Source organism: Callospermophilus lateralis, chromosome 2 (genome assembly GCF_048772815.1).
Source record: "Callospermophilus lateralis isolate mCalLat2 chromosome 2, mCalLat2.hap1, whole genome shotgun sequence".
In the NCBI taxonomy this organism is placed as follows: domain Eukaryota; kingdom Metazoa; phylum Chordata; class Mammalia; order Rodentia; family Sciuridae; genus Callospermophilus; species Callospermophilus lateralis.
Window position 1 is genome coordinate 208063356 of NC_135306.1, and position 23483 is coordinate 208086838.

At 64.0% G+C, this 23483-nt stretch overlaps 1 protein-coding gene across 2 annotated transcripts in view; it reads left to right on the top strand.

Moving 5' to 3' along the window:
• Positions 1 to 23483, top strand: part of Ano1 (anoctamin 1) — an 80085-nt gene that overhangs the window by 12507 nt on the left and 44095 nt on the right. For both annotated transcript variants that reach the window (XM_077108948.1, XM_077108949.1), the window contains exons 3-10: positions 4905 to 5003; positions 5666 to 5817; positions 6939 to 6993; positions 9625 to 9676; positions 12266 to 12321; positions 15562 to 15603; positions 21166 to 21230; positions 21962 to 22096. In XM_077108948.1, the coding sequence (XP_076965063.1) occupies positions 4905 to 5003; positions 5666 to 5817; positions 6939 to 6993; positions 9625 to 9676; positions 12266 to 12321; positions 15562 to 15603; positions 21166 to 21230; positions 21962 to 22096 (656 nt within the window). The remainder of the gene's footprint in view (positions 1 to 4904; positions 5004 to 5665; positions 5818 to 6938; positions 6994 to 9624; positions 9677 to 12265; positions 12322 to 15561; positions 15604 to 21165; positions 21231 to 21961; positions 22097 to 23483) is intronic.

Sequence of the window (23483 nt, forward strand, 5' to 3'; positions counted from 1 at the left end):
GGTCCTTGACGGCCAGAGGCAGGTCTCTCTGGCTTCTGAGGACAGAGAAAAGGGCTTGGGGATCTGGAAGCTAGCTGCCCAGGCCCATGGCTGCCCAGCCCGGAGCGAGAGGCCAGGCTGGGATGCCACCTGGACTGGGGTGCGGGGGACAGAGCTCCTGGTCCAGGGCTGGCCCAGAAGGCTGGCTCCTGACCCCTGGCCCCGGCTCCTCCGTGGCCCTGCCCAGCCGCCCTGCGCAGCCCCCTGTGGGAAGAGCAGGCGCGTCAGGGCCTCTCCTGGTCCCGGTGGTGCCTCTGCCACCCCCGTCACCACGGGCTTTGTCTCCCGAGTCTTCTGCTAGGGCCAGAGCTGTGTGTGACGCGCCCGGTGGCGCCTTTGGTGACTTGGTGCCGTGGAAACGTGGCAGCAGATTCTGGACTTTTCTTTTCCAGCTGTATCTTCAAAGTCCCTGGTGGGTGGTGTCAGGGGCCGCAGTGGTGCTGGGGGGCCTTTGCCACCTGGCCACAGTCCCAAGAGCCTGTGGTGTCCACGCCCCGCGGGAGGCGGCAGCCCTTAGGTCAGGAATCCCGTGGCCGCTGTGTGGGAGCCGAGCCGGCAGCGCCTGCGCCAGGGCTGGGGGTGCCTGCAGCCCCGGGAGGCTCCGGTTCTCCTCAGCTCCCATTATTCCTGGGAGTCAGCTTGGTTCCTCTCCAAGCCGCGGTGTCGTCTGTCCCTTCCCGTCCTTTAGCTTCTCTCCTCCTTGAGGTTGAGGGGAGCTGACCGGGGGCCTGACTCCCCAAGCACAGGTGCAGTATGGGTGGGGCTCCCGGCCCTGCCCCAGGCTGGGTCCCATCCTCCGCTGCTGGTCACCGACCTCTGGAACCCTGCAGGGCTCCCAGGCCTGGGATGAAGGTGCCCTGTCCAGAGGGTGGCCCCAGGGCTGTGGCTGGAGCCTCGTGCCCTCTCAGTGGCTCTCCCCCTCCCCTTCTGCCCCCCTCTTCTCTCTCTGTTCAGGACAAACGAGAGTGACGAGCCTGTGTTTGGGAGGGTCAGGCGGATGGTAGCCTTGCCGGTTCCACAGAGTGGACAGACCGCCACTGTCCAGCTCAAGAGCCACACCAGGCCTGCCTCCTGCTCAGCCCCTGGGGCTACGGGAGGACGCTGTTCCTTTGTGGGACACCTGACAGTGACCTCCAGGGCCCACATGTGGGGAGGTCTGCTTACCCCCGACCCCAGGTGACCAGGTCAGTAGCTGCCCCAGGAGGACTCAGTGCTGGGTGCTCCTTCACTTTGTCCCCTGTGAGCCCTGCCATTCTCCTGGTTCTTGGGCACCTTGGAGGCCATGGTACCTGGTTGCTCTTCTCATCCGCACCTTGTCCTGTTCTCCCCCGGGGGCTGACCTGGCCTCCCCGCCTACGTCGAGGCATAGATGTGAAGGCCTTTGATGGACAGGTCTGTCTTGCAGCCAGCTGTGGTCCGGCGGGCCTGGGCCAGAGCCAGGTCGAGGGCTGAGGATGAAGGTGTCACAGCCTGTCCCTGCGTGGAGACCAGCAACACACCTGGCCCACCCCTGAGACCACGTCCACTGGTCTCCGCAGCCCTGAGACCTGAGACTGGACACGGGGTCAAAAGGGGTTAGAAGGAGTCCTTCTCCCTGAGGGAAGTGACCCAGGACCCAGTGGCTCTGTCCCGAGCCTTGCCAGGTCTCCCTGTGCAGCGTGGACATGGCCAGTCATGACTGAGACGGGGAATGTCCAGTTAGCGGGGGCTCTGCCTCATGTGGGCCCGAGCCCCGTGTTGAGGGCATCCCTGGGCCGTGCCCTCGGGGACTGTGAGTGGAGGGCAGGAGGAGCCCAACTGGAGTTCCTGTGTGACACCCCGTGGGCCCGCCCAGCCCTGGACCCCGTGATGGGGTGCTCACCTAGTACCAGGGGGGCTGGGGGAGGGCTGAGAGCCGGGGCGACCGGCTGGGCACAGGGCGCTCTGTGCAGTGGCCCCTGCCCCCTCCCCTTGCTCAGCACACACCACGAGCTCAGGCTCCAGCAGACACCGCCCTGCACCCAGGGCACAGCCTGCCCCAGCTCACGGCTCAGCCCAGACTGGTGCCAGCAGAAGGGCAGGCGGATGCCAGGCCATCCAGCCAGCCGTGGGAGCACTCCACTGGCCCCCTGATGGACATGCAGGCCCACAGGCGGCAGGAGGGCTGAGGGGAGGGGCGCCTCGACGTCCCTGGCCACCACAAGTCTCCCTCAGGGACCTCTGCGTTTTTGTTTGTGATCTTCTGAGAGGAGGGCACTGGGACCGGACGGCTCCCGCCTCCTGTGGCTGGGGACTCGGGGGTCCTGGTGCTGTCCGGCACAGAGCCTGGTGACCGGCCGGGCGTGGTGCCCTGCTCCCCCGACCCCAGGCCCGACTCTCCGCACCGGTGGATCTGTGGCCTCCAACCCTCCCACGCCAGGGCCAAGCCAGACAGAACCTGCCCCCTGGGGTCTTGGGCTGGGGGTGGAGGGGCCCGGCTGTCCCCGGGTCTTCCTGCCGTGGGGGGCTGTGCCATGCTGGGTGCCACGCTTCAAAACGTGTTTTTTTCTGACTCGGTCCGAGGACCCCTCTCCCAAATCTCACCAGGTGTTTCCCTGGAGGGACCCCCCTCAACAGGCAGGGAGCGCGCTCTCCTGGGGGGAGGGGTGGCAGCAGACGCTGGCCCGGTCACCTCCACAGACACTCGGTGGACTCTGAGGGCAGAGTTTGGGCCTCCGCCGGCGGTGAGCAGTGCCCAGAAATCCATCTGGGTTTGTAACAGAAGACAGACTCTACCACGTGTGGGGGGTGTCCCATGATGTCAGCCTGTGAGTCACCAGTACCGGGGACCCTGTGTGGCTGGGCTGGGAAATGCTTTGAACTTCTCAGCAGGCCAGGCGTGGTCTCAGCTGCCTTGTGGTCAGGGAGAGGCGGTCCTGAGCTCAGCCTGCTCCCGCCAGTCGGGCCACTGTGTTGGGACTGCTGTGGGCACCAGAGGCCCCTTGCTCTGTCAGTTGGGTTTTTTATTGCTCCGTTTACAGATGAGGAAATGGGCACAGAGAGGTTAAGTCACTTGCCAGAGACCACACAGGGGCAGAGCAGGAATCGGACCAGGGCAGCTGGAGGACTGAGGGCCCTGGGAGGCCTCCTCCAGCCCATGCCAAGAACCACGCATGGCCCCCGAGGGCGTCCAGGGCCGAGCCTGCTACCTTCCAGCCCTGGGCTCCGGGCTCCCCAGGAGTGCCGCACCCTGCGCACCTCTGAGCCAGGCCATCCGCCCTGCACCTGGGGTGCCCTGGTCCTTCCGTGCCCTTGAAGCAGCTCAGGCCCCCCCAGGCCTGTGCTTCTGCGCCCTGACCATTCGGGCAGGCTCCTGCACAAGTCTCTACAGGGCCTGGAGCTGCCAGGCCCCTGAGGGGTGGGCGGAGGGGTTCCCCGTCCCCTGGGTGCGCACGTCCTCGCGGTGCACGCAGATGTGCCCTGGTTTGGAAGAAAGGTCTTGCAGAGGGAAGTAGAGAGGCATTTCTGGGAGCATTAGGCCCACCCCAAGCCCAGTAGGAGAGAGACCCTAAACCCAGTGGAGGGAGAAACACAGGGGACCCAGTCACAGAGGGCAGACGGCCAGGAGATGGCAGAGGCCAGGGTTGGAGTGACATGGTCACTAGCCAGGGAACACCTGGAGGCCCCAAAGCTGGGGGAGGCAGGAAGCACGTGCCCTGGAGCCTGGGACCGGGCTTAGCTCTGCACACACCTTAAGGTTGGATTGGGCCTCGGGGTCTGGAGTTGTGTTTCTGGTCACAGCAGTCCCAGGACACTAATGCAACAGGCTGGCCTGCTCGGTACCTCTGTGCCTCAGTTTCCCTTCTGCACCGTGAGCACTGCCGCAGGCCTACCTCACCGGCCATGACGCATGCGAGGCGGGGCTGGCCGCAGGCACCCGGTGGACGTCCATGGCAGTGGCCGCTTACTGCCCGTCCTTCTTCTCTTTCATGCACTCCATACGTATTTGTGGTACCTGCTGTGGGTGGCCAGCTCCTGTCGGCAGAGCAGGCCACGTCCAGGTGCACCAAGGCCTGTGCTGGGGGGGGACCACGGGGTGTGACAGTGAGTCTCATCACCAACACTAATGCCTGCTGGTGGGCGGTCAGCAGAGGAAGGATGAGAGAAGCAGAGGAGGGACCTGGTGTCAGGGAGGGGTCCCCTTCCCCACGCGGACCTCTGCGCCAGGCCAGAAGCTGTGAGGCCCCTGGGAGCGTGCCCCTCAGGTCTGCTCTCGCTGGGGGCGTTAACTCTGAGATTCCACGCTCTGGGACGTACCCCACCCGGGCTTTGCTCCGCCGCCGCGCGCCTGTGGCCTGTTCATCACCGTTATTCAGGACCAGGGAGAAGAGACTTGTCCGAGCTTCAGTGGGGGCCGGGACGTGAACCTGGGCCTGCCCCCGGTGGCTCGCGGGAGAAAGAGGCCTGAGCAGACCAGGACCCCAGGAGGTGGCTGTGAGCAGGCGGAGGTGGCCCCGGCTGTGGAGGGAAGATGCCCAGAGGATGGGCAGAGACCTCGGGGGCCCTAAGTGCCCTGGTCCACGGCCTGAGCTGCTTTGGGAGCCCTCGACTCAATTTCCCTGAAAACTCCCTTTGGGTTGGAGCCTCTGACCCCAGTGCTCCCCACTAGGCCCTCCTGACTCTTATACCTTCTGCAGTGACCTGGGGGAGTCCCTTTAGCCCCTGTGCTGCCACCATCTGCAGGGAGGACAGCCCTGCGGGAGCCTCGAGCTGTGTCCGGGGTGAAGTGGGGTGATGGGCACTGACAGTCCGCGCAGGAGCTGCCCCGTAGTCCCAGGACCCCAGAAGTACAGGGGGCTCTCAGCAGGCGCGGCCCACCCTGACCGAGATCCTTCTTCTCTTTCTAGACTAAAATCCATGGGGTTGGCTTCGTCAAAATCCACGCCCCCTGGAGTGTGCTCTGCAGAGAGGCTGAGTTTCTGAAACTGAAGATGCCAACAAAGAAGGTTGGTGGTGACGCTTCTCCTCCAAAATACTCCTGGGGTTGAGTGTCACCCAGACACCTGGCCACGGGGCGTTTCACCACGAGGCTCAGAGTTCAGAAAAGCCAGGGTCTCAATTGCCACCCCCAGGAGGACGGCGAGGCTCAGGGGCGACGGGGCCTGATCAGGGAGAACATGACCCAGCACTGGGAGGTGTTCAGAGACCCCAGACCACATCCCACCCGAAGGTCGGCGCACAGGAGCCTGCCTCCCGCCGTGGGGATGGGTCACGAGCTCAGACGCAGCAGACTGAGCCGGGTCTTTACTGCCTGGGGGTCTCGGCTGTTTACCAAATCCAGTGTGATCACACGTCCTGCCCCGACTTGTCCTCCACTTGGTGGCTGAAGGGCAGCTGGACGGTGAGGCTGAGCCTGGCGTCACTGGCCGGGGCTGAAGCGGGGTCAGTGGCCAGTCGGCCCGGCTTCTCCTCCCCACTGAGACCCGCGGATCCCCTCCTGGAGTGTGGCCCACTGAGCCCCTGCCCGATGCTCCTAAAACCTGGAGGGTTGGTTCAGAAAGGGAGCCCAGCCCCGTGCTGTCCCCAGGAGGCACTGCCCCAGCTTGGGGGCGTCCAAGACAGGCCCCGGGCCAGGGCTCCGCAGCGTGACGCCTGTCCCCCTCTGCAGATGTACCACATGAGCGAGACGCGCGGCCTCCTGAAGACCATCAGCTCCGTCCTGCAGAAGATCACCGACCCCATCCAGCCCCGGGTGGCCGAGCACAGGCCCCAGACCATGAAGAGACTCTCCTACCCCTTCTCCCGGGAGAAGCAGCACCTGTAAGTGGGCCCCTCCCCGCAGGACCCACTCTTTGACCCCAGCCTCCCGCGTGACTCCTGCGGGTGACGCTGATGCTCCTCTCCCAAGGAAAGGGGGCTTTGGGCCTGGGAGGGGCTCACTGGGGTGTGGCACTAGGAAAACCACATGGGCCCTCGCTGGGCCCCAGAGCCGAGGCCCTGGCGTCCTCCTGCTGCCCGGCTCAGGCCCTTGGGGGGCAGGTCAGTAACCACCCCTGCTGTGGCCTGGGCAGCCATAGCCAAGCAGCTCAGGGAGGAAGGGATCGGAAGGTGTCCCCAGTGTAGTCCCAGGGCCCTGGGGACCCGTAGCCACGCGGTGTTGCCTGGCAGTGCTGCACCCCTTCTGGAACCTCCACCTCCCCAGGGCAGGGGGCGGGGCCACCTGGGTCAGCAGTGGCTGCATGACCTCTGCCCGGCCTGCTGGGTGGAACAGGAGCGGGGCAGAGGAGGAGCGCAACCCCTGGGCCTGGGGACCCAGGGGCATTTGTAAGGTGCGTCCGAGGGCAGAGGCCACCTCAGGCCTCATGGGTGGACAAAGGGGCAGGGCATGCATGAGCCTCGCCCAGGACTGGGCTTGCTGCCCTGGGCCACCCTGCCTGGTGGAGGCTGCCCGGAGAGAAGGAAGCCACCCCAGCCCCACTTCCCCACCAGCCCAGAGCAGGGCACCAGAGGTGGTGCCCTCTGCCTGCCTGGCCAGGGCTGAGCTCTCCTCAGACTCCAGGGAGAGGGAGGCCCTGTCCCTCCCAGGTGCCCTCTGCTCTCGGGAAGCCTCAGACAGTCTCCGTGCTAACCATGACGTTGAGACCCCAACTGCTTGTTTTCAGAACCGGACCTGCCTCACAGTAGGGTGATACTGTCCTGTCCCCCAGCACTGAAGCAGAGACTTTAAGTGACACCAACTCAGGATGTTACCGAGGGCGAGCAGCATCTTCAGGGAGGCCTCAGGCCACTCCTGCCCCTGGGGCCACTTCCCACTAGTATGGGTCTCAGAGCCATGTCCAGGGCAGAGCCTGCCCCTGGTGCCCCAGGTGGACAGACCGTGCCTGGCATGTGACAGTCTCGCATCTAACAAGTGGCCCGTCTCCTTCCCTGTCTTTCAACAGATTCGACCTCTCTGATAAGGATTCCTTTTTCGACAGCAAAACCCGCAGCTCCATAGTAAGTAGCACGCCGTGGAATGGCCTCACCAGCAGGGTGGCCCTGGGGACGGCAGAGATAATTTCATTTCAGTGGAACTCCTCTGGGTGGGAGCCGCCTCTAATTGTCTGTGACAGAAATAATTAGGATAATGAACTGAGAGGGCAGCAAGTGACCCAGGGGATGGCCAGCAGGAGGAGGAGCCTGAGACAGGACAGAGCCACAGGAGGGCAGGCAGGGGGACCTGTGCAGTCCCCACACCTGGGGGGGCCTCTCAGCGGCTCCCGAGTTCCCCAGGCCTGGCTGTGGGTCCCTGGCGCGGCTGTCCGAGCAGGAAGAATGGGCAGTGGAAGCCAAGTTTGTGCGTTTGGATATATTTCCAGGCCTTTGCCAGAGAAGCAAACCCAGTTTGAAATCCGAGCAGGCCAGCCTGCTCTGCTCAAGGTACAGCCTGCTGTTTATCCATCGGCCGCCAACTGTGCCCCCGCCAAGCTGGGCTGTGCGTGGCTCAGGCCCCAATTTCTATCTAAACAAGAAATTAGCCTCGCAGCCAAGTCACGGCCGCTCTCTCCTCCCCGCCCAGACGCCCAGCCCGCTGGCCAGGCAGAGGCCAAGGGCCGAGAGGACACTGCCTGGTTGACCTGGGGCAGATAACCAGCCCTCGCCACTGTCATCCCCAGACTGGCAGGCGGCCAACTGCGGGACCGTGGCACAGGGCACGTTGGGGCGGCCCGGGTCCTGTCCACCCTCTTCCCGTCCCCAGCCCTGTGCCCTCAGGCGGGTCCTGGAGCCTGCGTCAGTCCAGGTGAGGCTGCTCTGCCTGCTCCCTGGTGCGGCCGGCAGGACAGTCACGCGGGCACCGCGCTGGGAACTAAGGCACCGCTGTGGTTCTTGTTACTAGTGGAGCTGCTGATGGATTTTTGCAATTACATCTTGTGATAATAAGCAGCAAGGGGCTGAGGCTCGGGGCTAGCATGTCCCTCGGATGTCAGCCGCTTGGGAGAACCACCTGGGTGAGCGGAGTCCCAGGTCACGTTTCAGCACATCTCTGCACCCTGACCTCTGCCATCTCTAGGCGCCTAGCGTTCCCGGGAGCTCAGGGCAGGTGCACATGTGTGGATCCGGCCTTGCTGACAGGGAGGGGCGGAGATCACAGCCCCAAGCCAGCTCCCTGGCACCTGCTGGGTCCAGTTCAGGCTGTGATCCCTGGGTGATGGCTACCATGAACACCCCGTCGGCCCTGGCTGCATCCACTTCTGGGTGGGCGGAGGGCCACTGTCTGCTCCCTACAGACCCCAGTATGCTCCAGGGCCCCCTGATAGCCGTGGTGCGGAGGTTCAGGCCCTGCCCTCTAGCCGTTCGGAGCCTGTAGGTAGAAGTCAGAGAGCACACCCAATGGGGAGGGGCCCGATGTGCTGATTTTGGGTCTTACAAAGTCAGCAGAAGGCACTGGGGAGCCATCGAGAGTTGCAGAGCAGGGTTTTGGGTGTGGTCAGAACTGTTCTAGAGTTTCCAGGGGCTGACTGTGGGAGAGCAGATGAAAGGCTGACATGGGGTCATGGCGACAGCTGTGAATGGGGACCGTGACTGTGGAGAAGGGAGGAGGTGGCCACAGGATAATTGGGTCAGGGCAAGGCCATCTGCTGTCAACAGGGATGTTAGGAGCATCCAAGCAAAGTGGTTGCTTCATTTGGCAGGTATTTATTGAGCACCTGCTGTGTGCCTGCAGCTGGGTGTTGAGCACATGAGCATGGGGCAGAAGGGGAGGTCCAGGGGGAGGGGACAGTGGGGGAGGGTGCTGCTCCGTGGGCCTGTGTGGGACAGCTGAAGACCCTGCAGGGGCAGGAGAGAGGGCGGGAGGCCCAGCCACTGCCCAGCGGGCGACAGAGACAGGAGACAGGAGCAGGTGGCGGCCGGGCCAGGGGGCGCAGGCTGGTGGCTGCTGGAGGGGCTCTGGCTTGCCTGAGGGAGGGGAGCAGAGGGGCAGGCGCAGAGCCCCAGTACGCTCCAGGTGTGCCCTGCGGGTCCGGCTGCGTCCTTCCCCACTTTGCACATGGGACACAGGCAGGTGGGAGCCAGCTGCCTGATGTCCCACAGCTCCGAGGGCAGCGGGCACTCAGATCCGGCAGGCCGACTCCCGGCCGGGCTCTTGAGGCCACTGGTCAGTTGCATTGTCTGGGAGTAGAGGGCTCCGCTGGGTGTCTTGGTGCCCGTCAGTGTGACTTGGGATCCCAGGACCTACCTGCCACCCTTGGCCCCTCCCCAGACTTCAGGGACACCTGGGGCTGTGTCCAGGAGGGCACCTGCTCCAGTTCACCTCTCAGCCAAAAGGGATGGTGACCCTGCCACACAGGGCTTGGGGCAGCTATGGTGCCAGGAGGGGTCCTGCTGGGCGTGGCCAGTGCTGTGCTGTGGCTGGCCAAGGGACGCCATGGTTGGGAGTCCTCCAGGGTCACTTGTTGGTCCCCAAGAGCCTCAGACCTTTGACCCTGTGGCATCCTGAGCTCGGTGGACGTCCCTTAGCAAGGGCCACCGCCTTCCCTGGGACATGCTCTGTCCCTTGTAACATCTGACCGGTTCTTTCCAGCGAAGCTGGTGCTGCCGGCCAAGGAGCCTATGGTAACTGCCCCTCCCTCCTTGTCCCCGCCACAGGTCTATGAAATTCTGAAGAGGACAACGTGTACCAAGGCCAAGTACAGCATGGGTAGGCGCTCGCTGGGACTCGGCAGGGCGGCCTCTGAGGGGCCAGTCACCCCCAGTCACACAGGGTTTTGATTTACGCCTGTGTGGCCGGTAGACTGGAGGGCTGGGCAGGAGGGCCGGGCAGCTTGGGGGGCAGATTTACAGCCGGCACTTTGAAACAACGAGGGCCCGCCAGTCCACATGTGCTCGTGAGCGTGTGGACGAGACCCGCGGGGCGGGCTGGAGCAGACCAGGTTCCGAGGCCTCCCTGACCCTCGCGGTCCAGCAGGAAGCAGCCAGGGAGCCCACGGGCGGCCACGGCCCACGCAGCTCTTCAGGGCTGTTGGAAGATGCAGCCTGGCTGGGGGCAGCTGGCCGAGGCCCTGGCCTCCAGCCCCAGGGGCTCCCATGCAGCCCACCCCCAGGCACGCAAAGCACTGCCCTGGCCAGAGGCCACATGTGCAGATGCCCCGAGTCCACTGGGCTCCTCCAGGACCTGTTCACAGAACCCCCCAAAAGCCCCAGCTGAGAAGCCGACCCATGTCCCTGTCCCCCTGCAGGCTCCGCCGCTAATCCAGCACACCCTGGGCCCCGGTGCCCTTCCAGCCTCCCTGCTGCCCCGCGTAGCCCGAACCTCACCAGCACACAAGACCTCTGCAGGGGCCAGGCACGGGTCATGGGGGACAGAGCAGTCTGGGAAGAGCAGAGTGTCACCGAGGCAATCCAAGAAGGGAGGGGTGCCACAGGAAGTAACAGGGCCAGAAAAGGGGCAGGGCTCAGCAGGGGGCTCCTGGGGACAGCAGGGAGACGCCCCTCGGGGCTCAGGCTGGCCGCTGGATCCTGGCCATCATGGCCAAGGTCACTCTCAAAGACAATCTTCTAGGCCTAAAATCTCAAAGCCGTGTCCTCAGTGAGCACCGGGCCTGCACAGTCAGGAGGAGCCCGGAAACTGTCCCCACTGCCATGGCAGGGTCTCCAGAGGGGCAGGTCCTGCTGGGCGGGTGGGAAGCGGGCCCTTGGGAGCTCAGGGCTGCCAGAGTGAAGCTGAGCACAGCACAGAGGCAGAGGGACGCACGGCTCCAGTCTCGGCCGGGTCTGGGACCTTGTCCCCATGGTGCCCCACAGAAACATGTGGCTGCTTGAAGGTCTGTAAAGAGCCTGGGGTCAGAGCCACTGGGCGGAGCTGGCGTCCAGCTCAGGCTGCCTGGGGTGGAGAGTCTGTGATTCCCGCCAGTCTCCTGGGGGGCTGGTCCCCTGCCCCTGGGAGGGGCAGACAGGTCCGGTGCCTTCTCCACTATCCCGCATCACGTTGAGCTCTGCCCACCTCCAAGCTCGTCCACTCAGCTTTCAAGAGTAGCAGTGGACCCCTGTCCCTGCGGGGCTCTGTCCCCGGGGCTGCGCTGCCCACCCGCAGTTTCTATCCCAGGGGAAGCAGGTGAGCAGAGCGTAGTGCTGCGGGCGGGAGACGCAGCAGCGGGGTCAGGGGGCTTCCCAGCGACAGGACATCTGAGCAAGGACTTGGGAGAGGAGCCGTCGGGAAGGACGAGGAGCGCCCGGGCCGGGCTTTTGGGGGCAGGTGACCTTTTCACTCACATTTGTGGCTCCAGCCATGTGCTCCCTGTCCTCTGGTTTGGTCCCCAAGTGTCCCTCAGGCCCACTAGCCACTCTGGATCACGGACCCAGGGGACAGTCCATCTCTAAGGGGATTTCAGGAAGTGACTTTCTCACCAGTGTCTCCTGGAGTCACAGAGGGTGGCCGCCCAGGCCACCGTGAAAACTCGGACACACATACACCTTGAGAGCCTCTCTGCCAGCCAGGGGTCTCGGGGACAGCCAAGGGTCTCATGGACGCTCCTCAGCAGTGCCAGGTCCCCAGGAGCCTCCCCACCCCGGCCCCCTGCAGTCCCCTCTTCCCACGCAGGTGTGGTGTGTTTGCCTTGCGCCTGGCGTGGCCCGCGCATTGTCCCTCCCCAGCCCCCCGCAGACCCCTCCCCCAGCACCTCCCCGTGCAGCTGTGCTCCTGCAGACCCTTCCGTGTCACTAATAGCCGCTGTACAAACAGGGCAAGGAGAGGGAAGAAGGAAGGACTCCGCCCTTCTAAGTAAAAGGCGGAAGTGTGGGGAGTACGGTAAGTGGGGAGCCCCTGCCTTCCAATCAGCCTCCGCCAGACTCCAGATTGTATGTGTGTTTCGGACACCATCAATCGCTCCACCGTGGCCCGTGATTCAGCTTCTCTAGCCGTCCAGCCACCTTTCCCGTCTGCGGGCTTGCCCTCCATCCGCCGGGGGCGCGGTGAGCGGCAGGTCTGGGGGTGCCTGAGCCGAGTGGGGGGCTGCTGGCGCCTCCTCTTCCCAGACGAGCTTCCTCGTGGGGCTTCCTCTGCCTTCCTGGTCCCGCCAATCGAGCATGTCGTTACCACGGCCACGTGGACAGGCAGCCGGCCACCGCGGCCACCTGGGGGAGAGCCCAGGACGCGGCCGGGCTGCGCAGCCGGGTGCATTTGGCTTCGAGAAAGCTCCGCATGGCCGAGTGGGCCCTGGGACCGCTCTGGCTGCGCAGACGTGGGAGGGGGCCTGCCTGACCCGTGACCTCGCTCTGCTCTGTTTTTAAGGCATCACCAGCCTGCTGGCCAACGGCGTGTACTCGGCCGCGTACCCGCTGCACGACGTGAGTACCCTTGACACGCGGTCGGTCCCTGCGTCATTCGCTCCCCAGTCCCAGAGGGCCGCGCCCCAGGGAGCGCCAATTATCCTGTGGTCACGGCTTCCTGCTTGGCTCCCTCCATAAATGTCAGCTGCACACAGGCCTGCCCTGTTCCCCTTGGGAGCCAGCAGTCACACACTGGGCATCTCCTCCAGCAGAACAGTCCCCCCGGAGGGCATCTGTGGCCGAGGCTGTGCGGGCTGTACCTGCTCCTGGCAGCCACTCGGCCCGCAGAACGTCTTCCCTGGCTCCGGCCCCCACCCGCCCCTGCCAGGGCTCCCGCGGTGACCAGAGCTCTGTATCTATTTCTGCAGAGGAGGTGGCCGGCTTCCTGGGCCAAATCTCCAAATCCCACTGGTATCCCCCGATAAATATAGCCGTGACCGTGGCTTGGGGTGGAGAGAGATGGTCGTCGGCTTGTTGTCTCTATGGAAACGGGGCTGGAGTTCAACAGGGCGCTGGGATCAGGCCGTGGGGCCCGAGCAGTGTGGGAACCCCAGGCAGAGGATCTCTGAACGTTCCCAGGGTGAGGCCCAGAGCCCAGAAGCAGGAGAAAGGAGGATGGGCCTGGGAGTCAGGAGGCCGGATCCCCGTCCTGGCCACTCACTCTCATTGGCCTTGAGTGAGGTCGGCCCCGAGGTGTCCAAGAGCCTTGAGGTCTGGTGGCCAGGGCACAGTGGGCATCAGAACAGACAGGTATAAGAGGGCTTTGAGGATGAGACACCAGCTGGGACCCCACAGGTGCCAGAATAGTGCAGGACAGCAGGCCCAGCGGATGGGTCAGGGCAGGAGAGACACTTGGCTGACCTGTTGCCCATGCCCCCCCCCCAGGCCCTGCTCTGCACTGCAGGCCAGGACCTGGGGCCCCTGACCCAGCTCCCCACCTTATGCCTTTGCACATGCTGTTCCACCTACATGCCATGCCTTTCCCTGCTCCGCTCCACAGCAGACAGAAGGTCCACACCAAGCCTCCCTTTTCTTTTTTCCTGGCACGGCTGATTTCTTCCTCCCCCTGGGCTTCTGATGCCCCTTGTCCCACAAAGACACCATTGCCTGGCCACTTTGTTGTGTTCCTGACTCATGAAGCCTCAGCACACAGCACTGAGTAAGTGCTCAGTAAACGTGGTGTGGCTTTGGATTGGCTGAGTCGGGCTGCCTTGGTGAAGGCTTCAGAGGTTCTGAGGGCAGGGCTCAGACCTCACGGACCCAGGTGGGGTCCTGTTCAGCTGGTCAGCCCCATGTTCTGCAGGGTCCAGCTGGCCTATGGGATGCAGCCCTGCCAGGCCAGCCCCTCGGCCTTTCAGCTGGTCAGCCCTGGCCAGAAGCCGGGACACGGGAGCTGAATGCCCAGGCCTCCTGCCTGCTTTGCATAAACCCCAAGTCTTTAAAAAGGAAAGGGGAGAGAGCGACATTTCTGAGAACTACTGTGGGGAGCAGGGACTTTATCTCCTCTGATCTGTTGTAGACAGACTCAGTGAGGTCTAGCAATTTGCTCGAGGACACACAGCTGCTCTGGGTGACATGGGGACAAAAGCCTTTGTGGCTGTCACTTTGCTACTGTGTCCCCGGGAAGTACCCTGCCCTCTTCCTTCGCTGGAGGCTAAGTGGCCCATCTCTCTGGTCTTCAGTCCTGCGCTTGCCCTGGGGACGGATCCCATCTGCAGTCTTCAAGAACTGCACAAGGCTTGGGCCACCAGGCCTCTTGACAGATGCCAGCCCTCAGAGAGCACCTCCAAGCCCACATGGGGACAAGGAGCCCCTGCTTGCAGTCACTGTCACATCACACCCAGACATAGGACACCACTGGTGGGGCCTGACCCACTCTGCAGACAGGGAAACTGAGGCTCGCCACGCCCAGGAACCTGCCAGGGGCCCACAGCCAGGAAGCTCCGGGCCGTGGCCCCAGTCTCCTTAGGCAATAAGGAACGTTCCCTACGACTGGAGGCGCCCTCCCGTCAGCTCCAAGGCTGGCCTCCTCTGGGGAGGCCACTCGTCCTGCACTGAGCCACGTAGACCCCCGCCCTTAGGCAGAGCGTGGACGGGATGCTCAGGCTGGCGTCAGGAAGGGAAGCCAGCTCGGGCCTGGCTTGTGGTTTCTAGATCCTTCTGCCTCCCCAGGAAGTTGTCCCACCTGGGGGCTGGCTCGCTGCCTCTGGGCCTGCCCACAGTGTCCTCGCCGCTCTGCCGGGCTCCCTGTGTGGCCCACTCATCCACTGGCTCCGTGGACTCTCCCGCAGGGGCTGGGCTGTTCCCAGGCAGTTCAGCCAGGTGCGGGGCTGGCGCTGAGTGACAGTCACCGGGTCCAGGGACCCGGGGGAAGTCTCCTGTAACCGAGTGTGTCACTGGACCCAGGGACGCTGACATTTACGTTGGCTGCTTGGTGGCTTTGGCTTCCTTCCTGGTTGGCAGCTGCCTGCCTGGAGGTCACAGCACGGGTCTCTGGTGAACACGAGGCTCTCCTGGAACCCCGTGGCCGGCTCATTCATGGAGAGGAGGCCGGGAGACGCCCAGGGAGGAGTGGCCAGGAGGGGCGGAGTGCGGGGCCAGGGGTGGCTGAGGTCGTGACGGTGGCTGGTAAGGGAGGGACAGGAGGCTGGCCGCACCCCCAGCCGCCCAGGGCCTCCCGCTTGCTCCCCTTAGCTACGGTATCAGCCGCTGACCTTGGGGCTCAGCCGTTGACCTTGGGGCTCAGCCGTTGACCTTGGGGCTCACTCTTGACTTCTAGACCTTCTCTTCCCAGAATTGGAGGCCTGGATGTGAGTCCCAGGTGACCCCTGGTGGCCCTCAGGAGCGGCAGGTTACCTCTGGGAGCCTCCGTGTTTCCCTCTGTGAAATGGGCGTGCTGGGCTCCCTGGTCTAGGTGACGGGCACATGTCACTTGTCCCCCTGGGGTGGCGGGAGAGGAAGGGGGTCTTCCAGCAGGCAGGACACATTCACCTGTTGAGGCCGTTCTCTGTCCCCAGAGCCCCCGTTCTCTTGTGCTGCCAGGTCCAAGGCAGGGACATGGGTCCAGTGCTGCCCTCGGGGACGCTCGCGGGGTCCTGGTGGTGGCGGCTGGCCGGCTGCACTCCTTCCCGCAGAGGGACACCGCCCAGGACGCCCTCCACGGGTGTCGGCGAGGGTCGCCGGAGTTTCTGTTTTGAAATTTGGCAAGTGTGACCTCAGTCTGTGCTGCGTGGTGAGACTCCCTCCTCTCTCTTCCAGGGGGACTATGAAGGGGACAACGTCCAGCTGAATGACCGAAAAGTGAGTCGAGGCAGAGCGTGGCGGACAGCGGCTGTCGGGGCCGAGGGCTCCGGCATTGGGAGGGCTGTGTGGGACCAGGGAGGTGGGGGACCACGTGACACGCAGGCCTCAGGGGCCCCTCGAGTGTGCCTGGTGAGCCGGCCAGCCTGGCCGCAACGGAAGCTGCGCCTCCCTCCCTCCCTCCCTCCCACTTTCTGGAGAAGTCGTAACCTCCCTCCTTGGCAGGTGGCCGAGAGCGTGGGGGAGGAAGGGTGTCCCCCGAGCCTGCCCCTGCCGCTGGTCACCACACCTGGCCCAGGTTAGGGCTCAGCCTTGGGGAATTGCCCACTGAGGGACGCCATGGCCTGGGCGGGCCGTGGAGGTATTTGGCCTCCTTCCAGCCTCTCCTGGGCCAATAAGTGGGCAGCGGAGTGGCCGGCTGCACAGAGCCAGGCCCTGCAGCATACCGAGAGCCACCGGGCAGCCTTCACTGGTGTGTCAGGCTGACCTCCCTGCAGCCCTTCTGAGTGGAGACAGTGCTGAGCCGGTGGTCCGTGAGGCACTCTCTGGGACCCAACATCTGTGGTGGCTGTCCAGGGCCTCCGTCCACTCTCCAGGCCCTCTCTGTGCAGGGGATCTCCGCTCCTTGCCCCAGGCTCCCCAGGAAGCCTTGCCCCCTGCCCCTGTCCACGCCCAGGCTGGCACAGCCTCTCACCCTGGCACCCACCTCAGCCTCTCTCCATCCCCCAAACAAACCTGCTGCCCCCCCCCCCCATTGCTGATCCTTCTGCAGGTGGTGGGCGGAGATGCTTCCTTGAGAACCTCACAATGGTGGCATTGTCCCAAACCCCAGGGCCCGGGAACCTCTATGGACGGAATGTCCCTCCTCTCAGCTCCCCAGCCCCCCTGTGTGTTTTAAGGCTTGGGGACTTGAGGCAACTTGCTGAAGACGCTATCTGATCTAGCACAAAATGACATATTGAGTTATTTTTAGTGTAACATCTGGCATTTGTCTGGGACCCTGTGGCTTGTAGAACTCCCCTGTCCAATCCCGTTGGAGAACGCCGTCCCCTCTACCGGCCTGCCCTGACCCACTGGCCTGAGTCCAGCCCCCTCTGTTCCCTCGCACCCCTGCCACATGGCTGAGCCCTTCTTCCATCCAAAAATGCTTCCTCTGTGGACACCTGCCACCCTCTTCTGGCCAAATGCAGTCCTTGGGGCCACAGGTTCCTGTACCCCAACCCCCTCAAGCTCTAGCCACTTTCTCGTCTAAGATCACGTGGCCGATGGCCACATCAGTGCCAGGAGCAGCTCATGAGGGCGCTACTCCAGAAATGATTCTGGGCTCCATCACGTGCTAGGCCCAGCTGAAACACTCAGGTTGCCCTGCACAGACATTTCCTCTGCCTGGAGTGTCCCCTCACCCGTGATGTTGGGTCCCAGCAAAGAGTGCAAGGCCTGGCCCATGGGGTTATCAGAGTGTGAATGGGTGGATGGATGGAGGGTGGGTGATGGAGGGTGGATGAATGATGGATGGACAGAGGGCAGATGGACAGAGAGCAGATGGATAGAGGGTGGATGGATAGAGGGAGGATGGATAGAGGGTGGTGGATGGGTGGATGGATGGATGATTGGATGGATGGGTGGATGGACTATGGATGGATGGATGCGTGGATAGAGGGTGGATGGATAGAGGGTGGATGGATGGGTGGATGGATGGATGGGTGGGTGGATTGATAGAAGGTGAATGGATGGGCGGATGGGTGGGTGGATGGATGGATAAAGGGTGGATGGACTGTGGATGGATGGATGGGTGGATGAATGGATGGATGGAGGTGGATGAGTGGAGGGAGGGAGGGAGGGTGGATGGATAAGTGGTTGGAGGGTAGATGATGGGTACATGGATGGATGGATAGGAGGGATGGGTGGGTGATAGACAGGTAGTGGTGGTGAGAGGGAGGGAAGGAGGGGGGACATATGAGTCCTAGCTCAGAGTCCTGGAGAACCTCTCTTGCTCTGTGGGTTCCGTTTTAAGTGGCTTGGTTCTGAGTCTTTTGCGTTTTCTCTGAAAACTCTGGAGCTTCTCCACTCACACTGCCCTGTGCGTTGCAGAAGCCCTGGGCCCAGGTATCTTGCAGGACAGAAGGAAAGCTGGGGTGGGGCAGCCATGTTTAAGCAAAGTCCCCACCGAGGTGGTCATAGCCTTGGGCCTGATCCCGGCCGTGGACAGTGGGGCCCACAGGCCGTGCACCTTCCTGCAGGCCTCCCGCAAGTTCCTGTTGTGTGACTAACCTGGTTGCACAGGGAACACCCAAGGCTGTGTGTGTATGTGCAGAAGGGTGTCCTCTGGCCAGCACTCGGAAGGCCAGGCCAGCGGGAGCCCCATGGAGCAGAGGACGGCTGACACCTCTAGGAAGGCTTACTGGGCCCATGGACGAGGTCCGCTCCACCCCGGGCTGGGCTGGCGGCTCGGCCTGTCGTCCGGGCCCTGTTTCACTGGGGATGAGGACCACTTAAACCTAGGGGACCAGCAAGGGGCATTGACACACAGCAATTCAGGCCTGTGTCAGTGCTGTGCAGGGGCCATCTCTGGACGCAGGAGGGAGGCCCTGGCCAGAGAGATTCCCATGGGTGGAGCCAGGACCCCTTCAGGCCCACAGCTAGAAGGTCCTGGTCACTGGATGGAGGGTCCTCAGCCTGCGTGGCCAGCTTCTCCCGTGCTGTTGGTGATGACGGCCGAGCCTCCTCGCCCTTCCAGTGGCGACAGGGAAATCCCTGTGTGGTTCCTTTGCCGTGACCGTCCAGGGAGATGAGCAGGACTTCTCTTCTTGGCAGGAAGAGAGGCCACGGAGGCTAGTGGCCTAGTGGGAAGCTGGTGGGGGCTCCGTCCGCCATCTGAGCATGGCCGTGAGCTGCTGTGCGCCGTGCGGGCCCCACGGCCCGCCCTCCCCAGCTGTCTCAAGTGCCTCTCTTCCTAGAGCTTGTGCCTGCCCCGGGTCTCTGTGCCCTGTGGCTCTACCCCGACTCTCTGACTCTCCTTCTCCCTCCCTTTTCCTCTCCACACCCCCATCTCTGTGGGTCCATCTCCCTGGCTCCCTCTCTCTTTCCCCACTCTCGTGACCTGGCTGCAGGGGACGGTGCTGTAAAGCAGGGCCATTCTCCCTCCCCAGAGGCCCAGCCTGGCTCCAGTGTGGCCTGCTTACGTCCCAGCTTGCACAGGGACGCCCCTTGTCATCTGCACAGCCCGACTCAGGGTGCCTCACGGGGGGCCACTTGTGCACCTCAGGCCTCTGTGCTGAGCCCCTTGGTTCCTGCAGTGACCTGGGAGCGGGGACAGCACCCTCATCTTCTGTACAACACAGGGGCCCTCCCGCTTCCCAGGCCCAGTGGTGCTGACACCCCACACGAGAGCAGGCTCCGACTCCCCGCAGACCGCTGGGCAGGGTAGGGATGCCTGCGTGTCCCGATTCTTCCCGATAGCCACAAGGTTCACCCCCAGGCAGCGGCCAGCCTCACTGGTGATCTTTGGGCGTGGAACCTGAGGAAGCATCCTGTTCATGCCCCTGACAGGTCTTGACATCTAGAGAGCCCAGGAGGTGCACGGCAGGGCTCTGTGGAACCCAAGACCACGCTGGCTCTGCCCGGGGCTCCCGCCCCTGCCTCTCAGAGCAGTGCGCACTGACTGGACGGAGCCAGCGCCGTGTTCTCCTGGGTGCTTCTCAGAGCCGCAGAGCCCCAGAGGGGAGAAACCCCCCGGAGGACAGCTCCCCAGGCCGGACCCCTGACCCGAGGGCCACACTTAATTCTCCAAGACTTGCTTGGAGGAATCTTGGCCATCAGCTCTGGGCCTCTGGGTCAGCGGGCAGGACTTCTCAGCTTGAGATGCCACAGCCGCAGCCACCAACTGGGCAGCTGACCAGCACTTACCGCCTCAGTTCTGGAGGCCAGAGGTCTGAGGCCAGGGTGCTGCCCCTCGGCTGGCTCCCTGTGGGGACTCTCTCTTCCTGGCTTGCAGCCAGCCAGCCCCTCTGGTGGCACCTCCTCCTGGTGGCACAAAGACCTCTGGTGTCGGTCCCTCTTGTGGTAAGGGCACCAGTCCCAGCCCCAGGGCTGCGTCCTCACTCCACCCTGATGGCCTCGGGGAGCCTCAGCCTCAAGTACAGTCTCCAGGGGGTCCGCGTCCACGTGTGAATTTGAGGGCACACATTCGGTCCCTAGTAGAGGGACGGTGGTTTCACGTCTCCAGGGCAGAATCTGGGCGGGACAGCCCCCTCCACTCCAGCTTTTAATTAAATGTCAGGAAGAGGCTGGGAGTGGGGGCAGCACAGAGCCCCCAGCCCTGCCCTCCTCCCCGCTGCAGGCAGAGGTGGTCCCAGCCCACTGTGGGAGGACTCTGAGGGTTCCTGGGACAGTCCCCAACACCTTTCACAGACCTGGATGCCTCTTGCTGCCCGTGGTGGCCCCTGAGACACCTGGACCTCCTTCCCTTCCGGTGGGTCCGAGCGTTCATTTCTGGTGGTGAATCCAGCCCTCACCTACCCCCTGGCCCTGCTCAAGACGGCTGTGGGGTACAGAGGCCTCACAGCCACCTGACCCCCTCCTGCCAGCTGGGTGGCTGGGCACAGTGCCAGGCCTCTGGCCTTGGGGCACTGGTGAGGCCCGCAGCTCTGAGCGCCGTGTGGCAGCCTTCCTGGGCCGGGTGGGCAGGGGCTGAGTGGTGCAGGGCACGGAGGTCTCCTCCTCCCCGATTGTCAGGTGGCTCTCAGTAGGACATCAGCCCACCCAGGAGCTCGACACACAGTCACGGACACACCTCACGCCCCGTCCCTGCCCTCCAGGGACCGTGAGAAGTCACCGAGGCTCAGAGGGTCCCATGGCCTGGGACTCTGTTTGGGAGGTGGCTTGGCCTAGGGAACAGGCCTGAGCGAGGGGAGAGGCAGCCGCTCTGCTCCCTGCAGTGGGAGGGTGCGGCCTGGCGCGGGCGGGGGTGAAGGTGGGCCGCGGGCTGCCCACACCGTGGGAGTCGGCCTTGGCCAGCCTTCCCAGCGCTGTCCTCGGGCCTCCTCCCTGGGCACGGGAGGCTTCCAATCCACCAGGCTCATTACCGTCCCTGCCTGAGCCTGGGGGAGGCAGGGCGTGCCCGTCTCATTTATCGCAATTCGCTCTGTTAATCGAGGGCCCATCTCTGGAGACAGACCTTGAGCTATTTTTGCACCCGTGAGGTTTTTCTTCTTCTTCTTTTTTTTTTTTTTTTTTAATTTGCCATTGATATTTCTCTGCTCGAAACCCTGGCGGGTTTGTGACTTCTATAGAGAAGGTCTGGTGCGTGACGGGTGAGCCCATGCGGAGAGGCCACGCGGTGCCAGCACTGTGGGTCACTTCCACGTCAGGTGGCAAGGTGGGGGATGCCAAAGCCTGCCAGGAGCACCTTCCCCGCCACCGCCGTCACCCGGGCTCAGCCAGTGCTCAGTGGGTGCTGATCGCGAGGTGATGTGACGGGGGCCAAGGCCAGCAGCTCCGAGCACCCGGTGGGAGGCAACCTTGGGGTGCCAGCTTCACCTGCCCCCCCCCTTCTTCCTGCAGCTCCTGTATGAGGAGTGGGCGAGCTATGGGGTCTTCTACAAGTACCAGCCCATCGACCTGGTCAGGTAAGCGGGCTCCGCGGGCCTGGCCCTGGCTGTGGGAAGCGGTGGCTGGCTGGATGTCAGTGGGGGGAAGTCCCTGTGGTCTCAGCCGCTCTGAATATTCAGTCACCTGGGAACCTGTTGGAACTCGAAGCGCGTGGGAGGCTCTGCGTGTGACCCAGCCAGCGCCGGGGGCAGCAGCTTCTTTACCCACTGGAGGATGGACGTCCTGTGTCACATCCAGTCTCTGCTGCCCCCAGGGCCACGCCTGGCCCAGCGGGTCCACGGCTGGGGCTCCCTGCATTCCTCAACATCTGTAAGAATCCGTGAGAGGCCCAGGGACCTTTGTCCCTGCAAGGCAGGCAGGGACCGATGAGCCTAGGCGGCGTGTCCTGTTGGGACTTGACAGAGTGTGGCCTGTGGAAACTGACTTAGCCACCAGGAGCCTGGGGGCGGTGGGTGTGGCAGGTCTTCTCCCCTCCAGGCCCACGTCCAGTGCTCAAGGCTGGGGAACACAGTGTGCCCACCAGTGTGGCCTGCACAAGCACAAATTCCCCTTCCCAGGGCCCAAAGGAGGCAGGAGACACCCACCGAGAGCAGGCCCCCCCGCCCCCGCCGGGGTGATGCCCGCCGAGGCAGCCCCATGCTGCCTCTGGGCGAGAAGTGGCCTGAAGAGAGCTTTCGCTCTGGGGAGGCCGGCATTCTTTCGGGGGGTGGGCTGAGAAGGAGCTGCTGCCTCTGTCTGCTCCGGGCAGGAAGTACTTCGGGGAGAAGATCGGCCTGTACTTCGCCTGGCTGGGCGCCTACACCCAGATGCTCATCCCGGCCTCGGTGGTCGGTGTCATCGTGTTCCTCTACGGCTGCGCCACCATGGACGAGAACATCCCCAGGTAGGCACAGCCCCGGGGACACGCCCCCGCCGAGGAGCAGAGTCCACTGAGAGGCTGGCCTGACGGCCTCCCGCGCTCAGCCCCCGGGGACCTCAAGGGCGCCTGGGCGGCCGCTGTCGACAGGCTCAGAGCTGCGTCCGTGCGTGGGCACCTTCCTGGGCACCCTCACTGAGTCGGGGCCCGAGGTCGACGCCAGGCCTGTTCTCATGTTTTGAAGGACTTGTTATGTCGTTTGGGGTCACTGAACAGCAAGAAATTCCCCTACCTTGCAGGGTCAGCAGGGGATTCCGGCCTTGGTGCCGCCCAGAGACCACCTTGACCCCGTGGCCGCCTCTGAGTGGCGCCTGCGCTGTCACCCCCAGGGCCCAGTCACAGCCTGCTTCAGCCCACGCAGGTCTCTGTGTAGATCCCCTGGTCACCGAGGACTATGCCAGGCCTGGGGAGCTCTGGGAAGGCGGCCAGGACCCCAGAGACACCAGCCTCGCTCAGGGGCCGTTCTCCCCGGCACCTCCGCCTCCTCTGCGTCCCTGGACTAGCTGCAGCCACCCCTGCACGCGGCAGGGGTGCGTCCAGGCCCCAGCTGTCAGGGCGCCAGGACCTCGGCCCTCTGTGTGCAGCCCTCTGCAGGGACAGAGGCCCTCACGGGACCGACAGCCCTGGCCTCGCAGGACCCTGTGTCTCAGCAAGTCCTGATGTCAGCTGGTGGCTTCCTGGTGACTCTGCCAGGTTCCTCTGACACAGCCCTGGGCTGGAGAGCCACCTGTAGTTCCGGTCAGTGAAGAGCCACCAAGTCGTCCAGCCCATGAACAGGCTGGCTCTCAGAAGCCCAGATAGGCCACAGCCGGCCGGTTGTGCTTAAGGAGGTTTTGATCCATGAACAGCACCTGAAATATTCCATCTCCCCCCCCTACCCCCCGGCAGAGCTCCCCGGGGGCTAGGGCCTGGCCCCTCAGTGCTGTCCTGACCCTGGGCAGGGGGTGCTTGTCCTTTCTTTTCGAGGATGGTGTGAGGCCCCTGCACCCGTTTGGCCATGGTGACCATCTCTGAAGCCCAGCCTCGGGGGATGCTGAGGCTGGCCTCGGGCGGCAAGGGCAGGGCAGGGAGGGAGTGTCCCCGGACGCCCTGGAGCAGGCCAGGTGAGTCTCCAGCTCCTTCCTTCCTGGGGGCGGAGACTGCCAGCTCGGGCGTGGACTGCCCAGGAAAGGGTCCAAGATCCCCTCGACTGTGCCAGCTCGGCCGCCATCACGTGGTCAGAAACGCAGTGACTCAGGGGGGTTGGCAAGCGGGGCCAGGCGTCCCCACCCAGCCTCGCCTGGTGCTGTGCCTGGAAGGGGAGGCGCGTGGGCCCCACAGGCTCCCCAGGCCACCTGCAGGGAAGCCCAGCCTG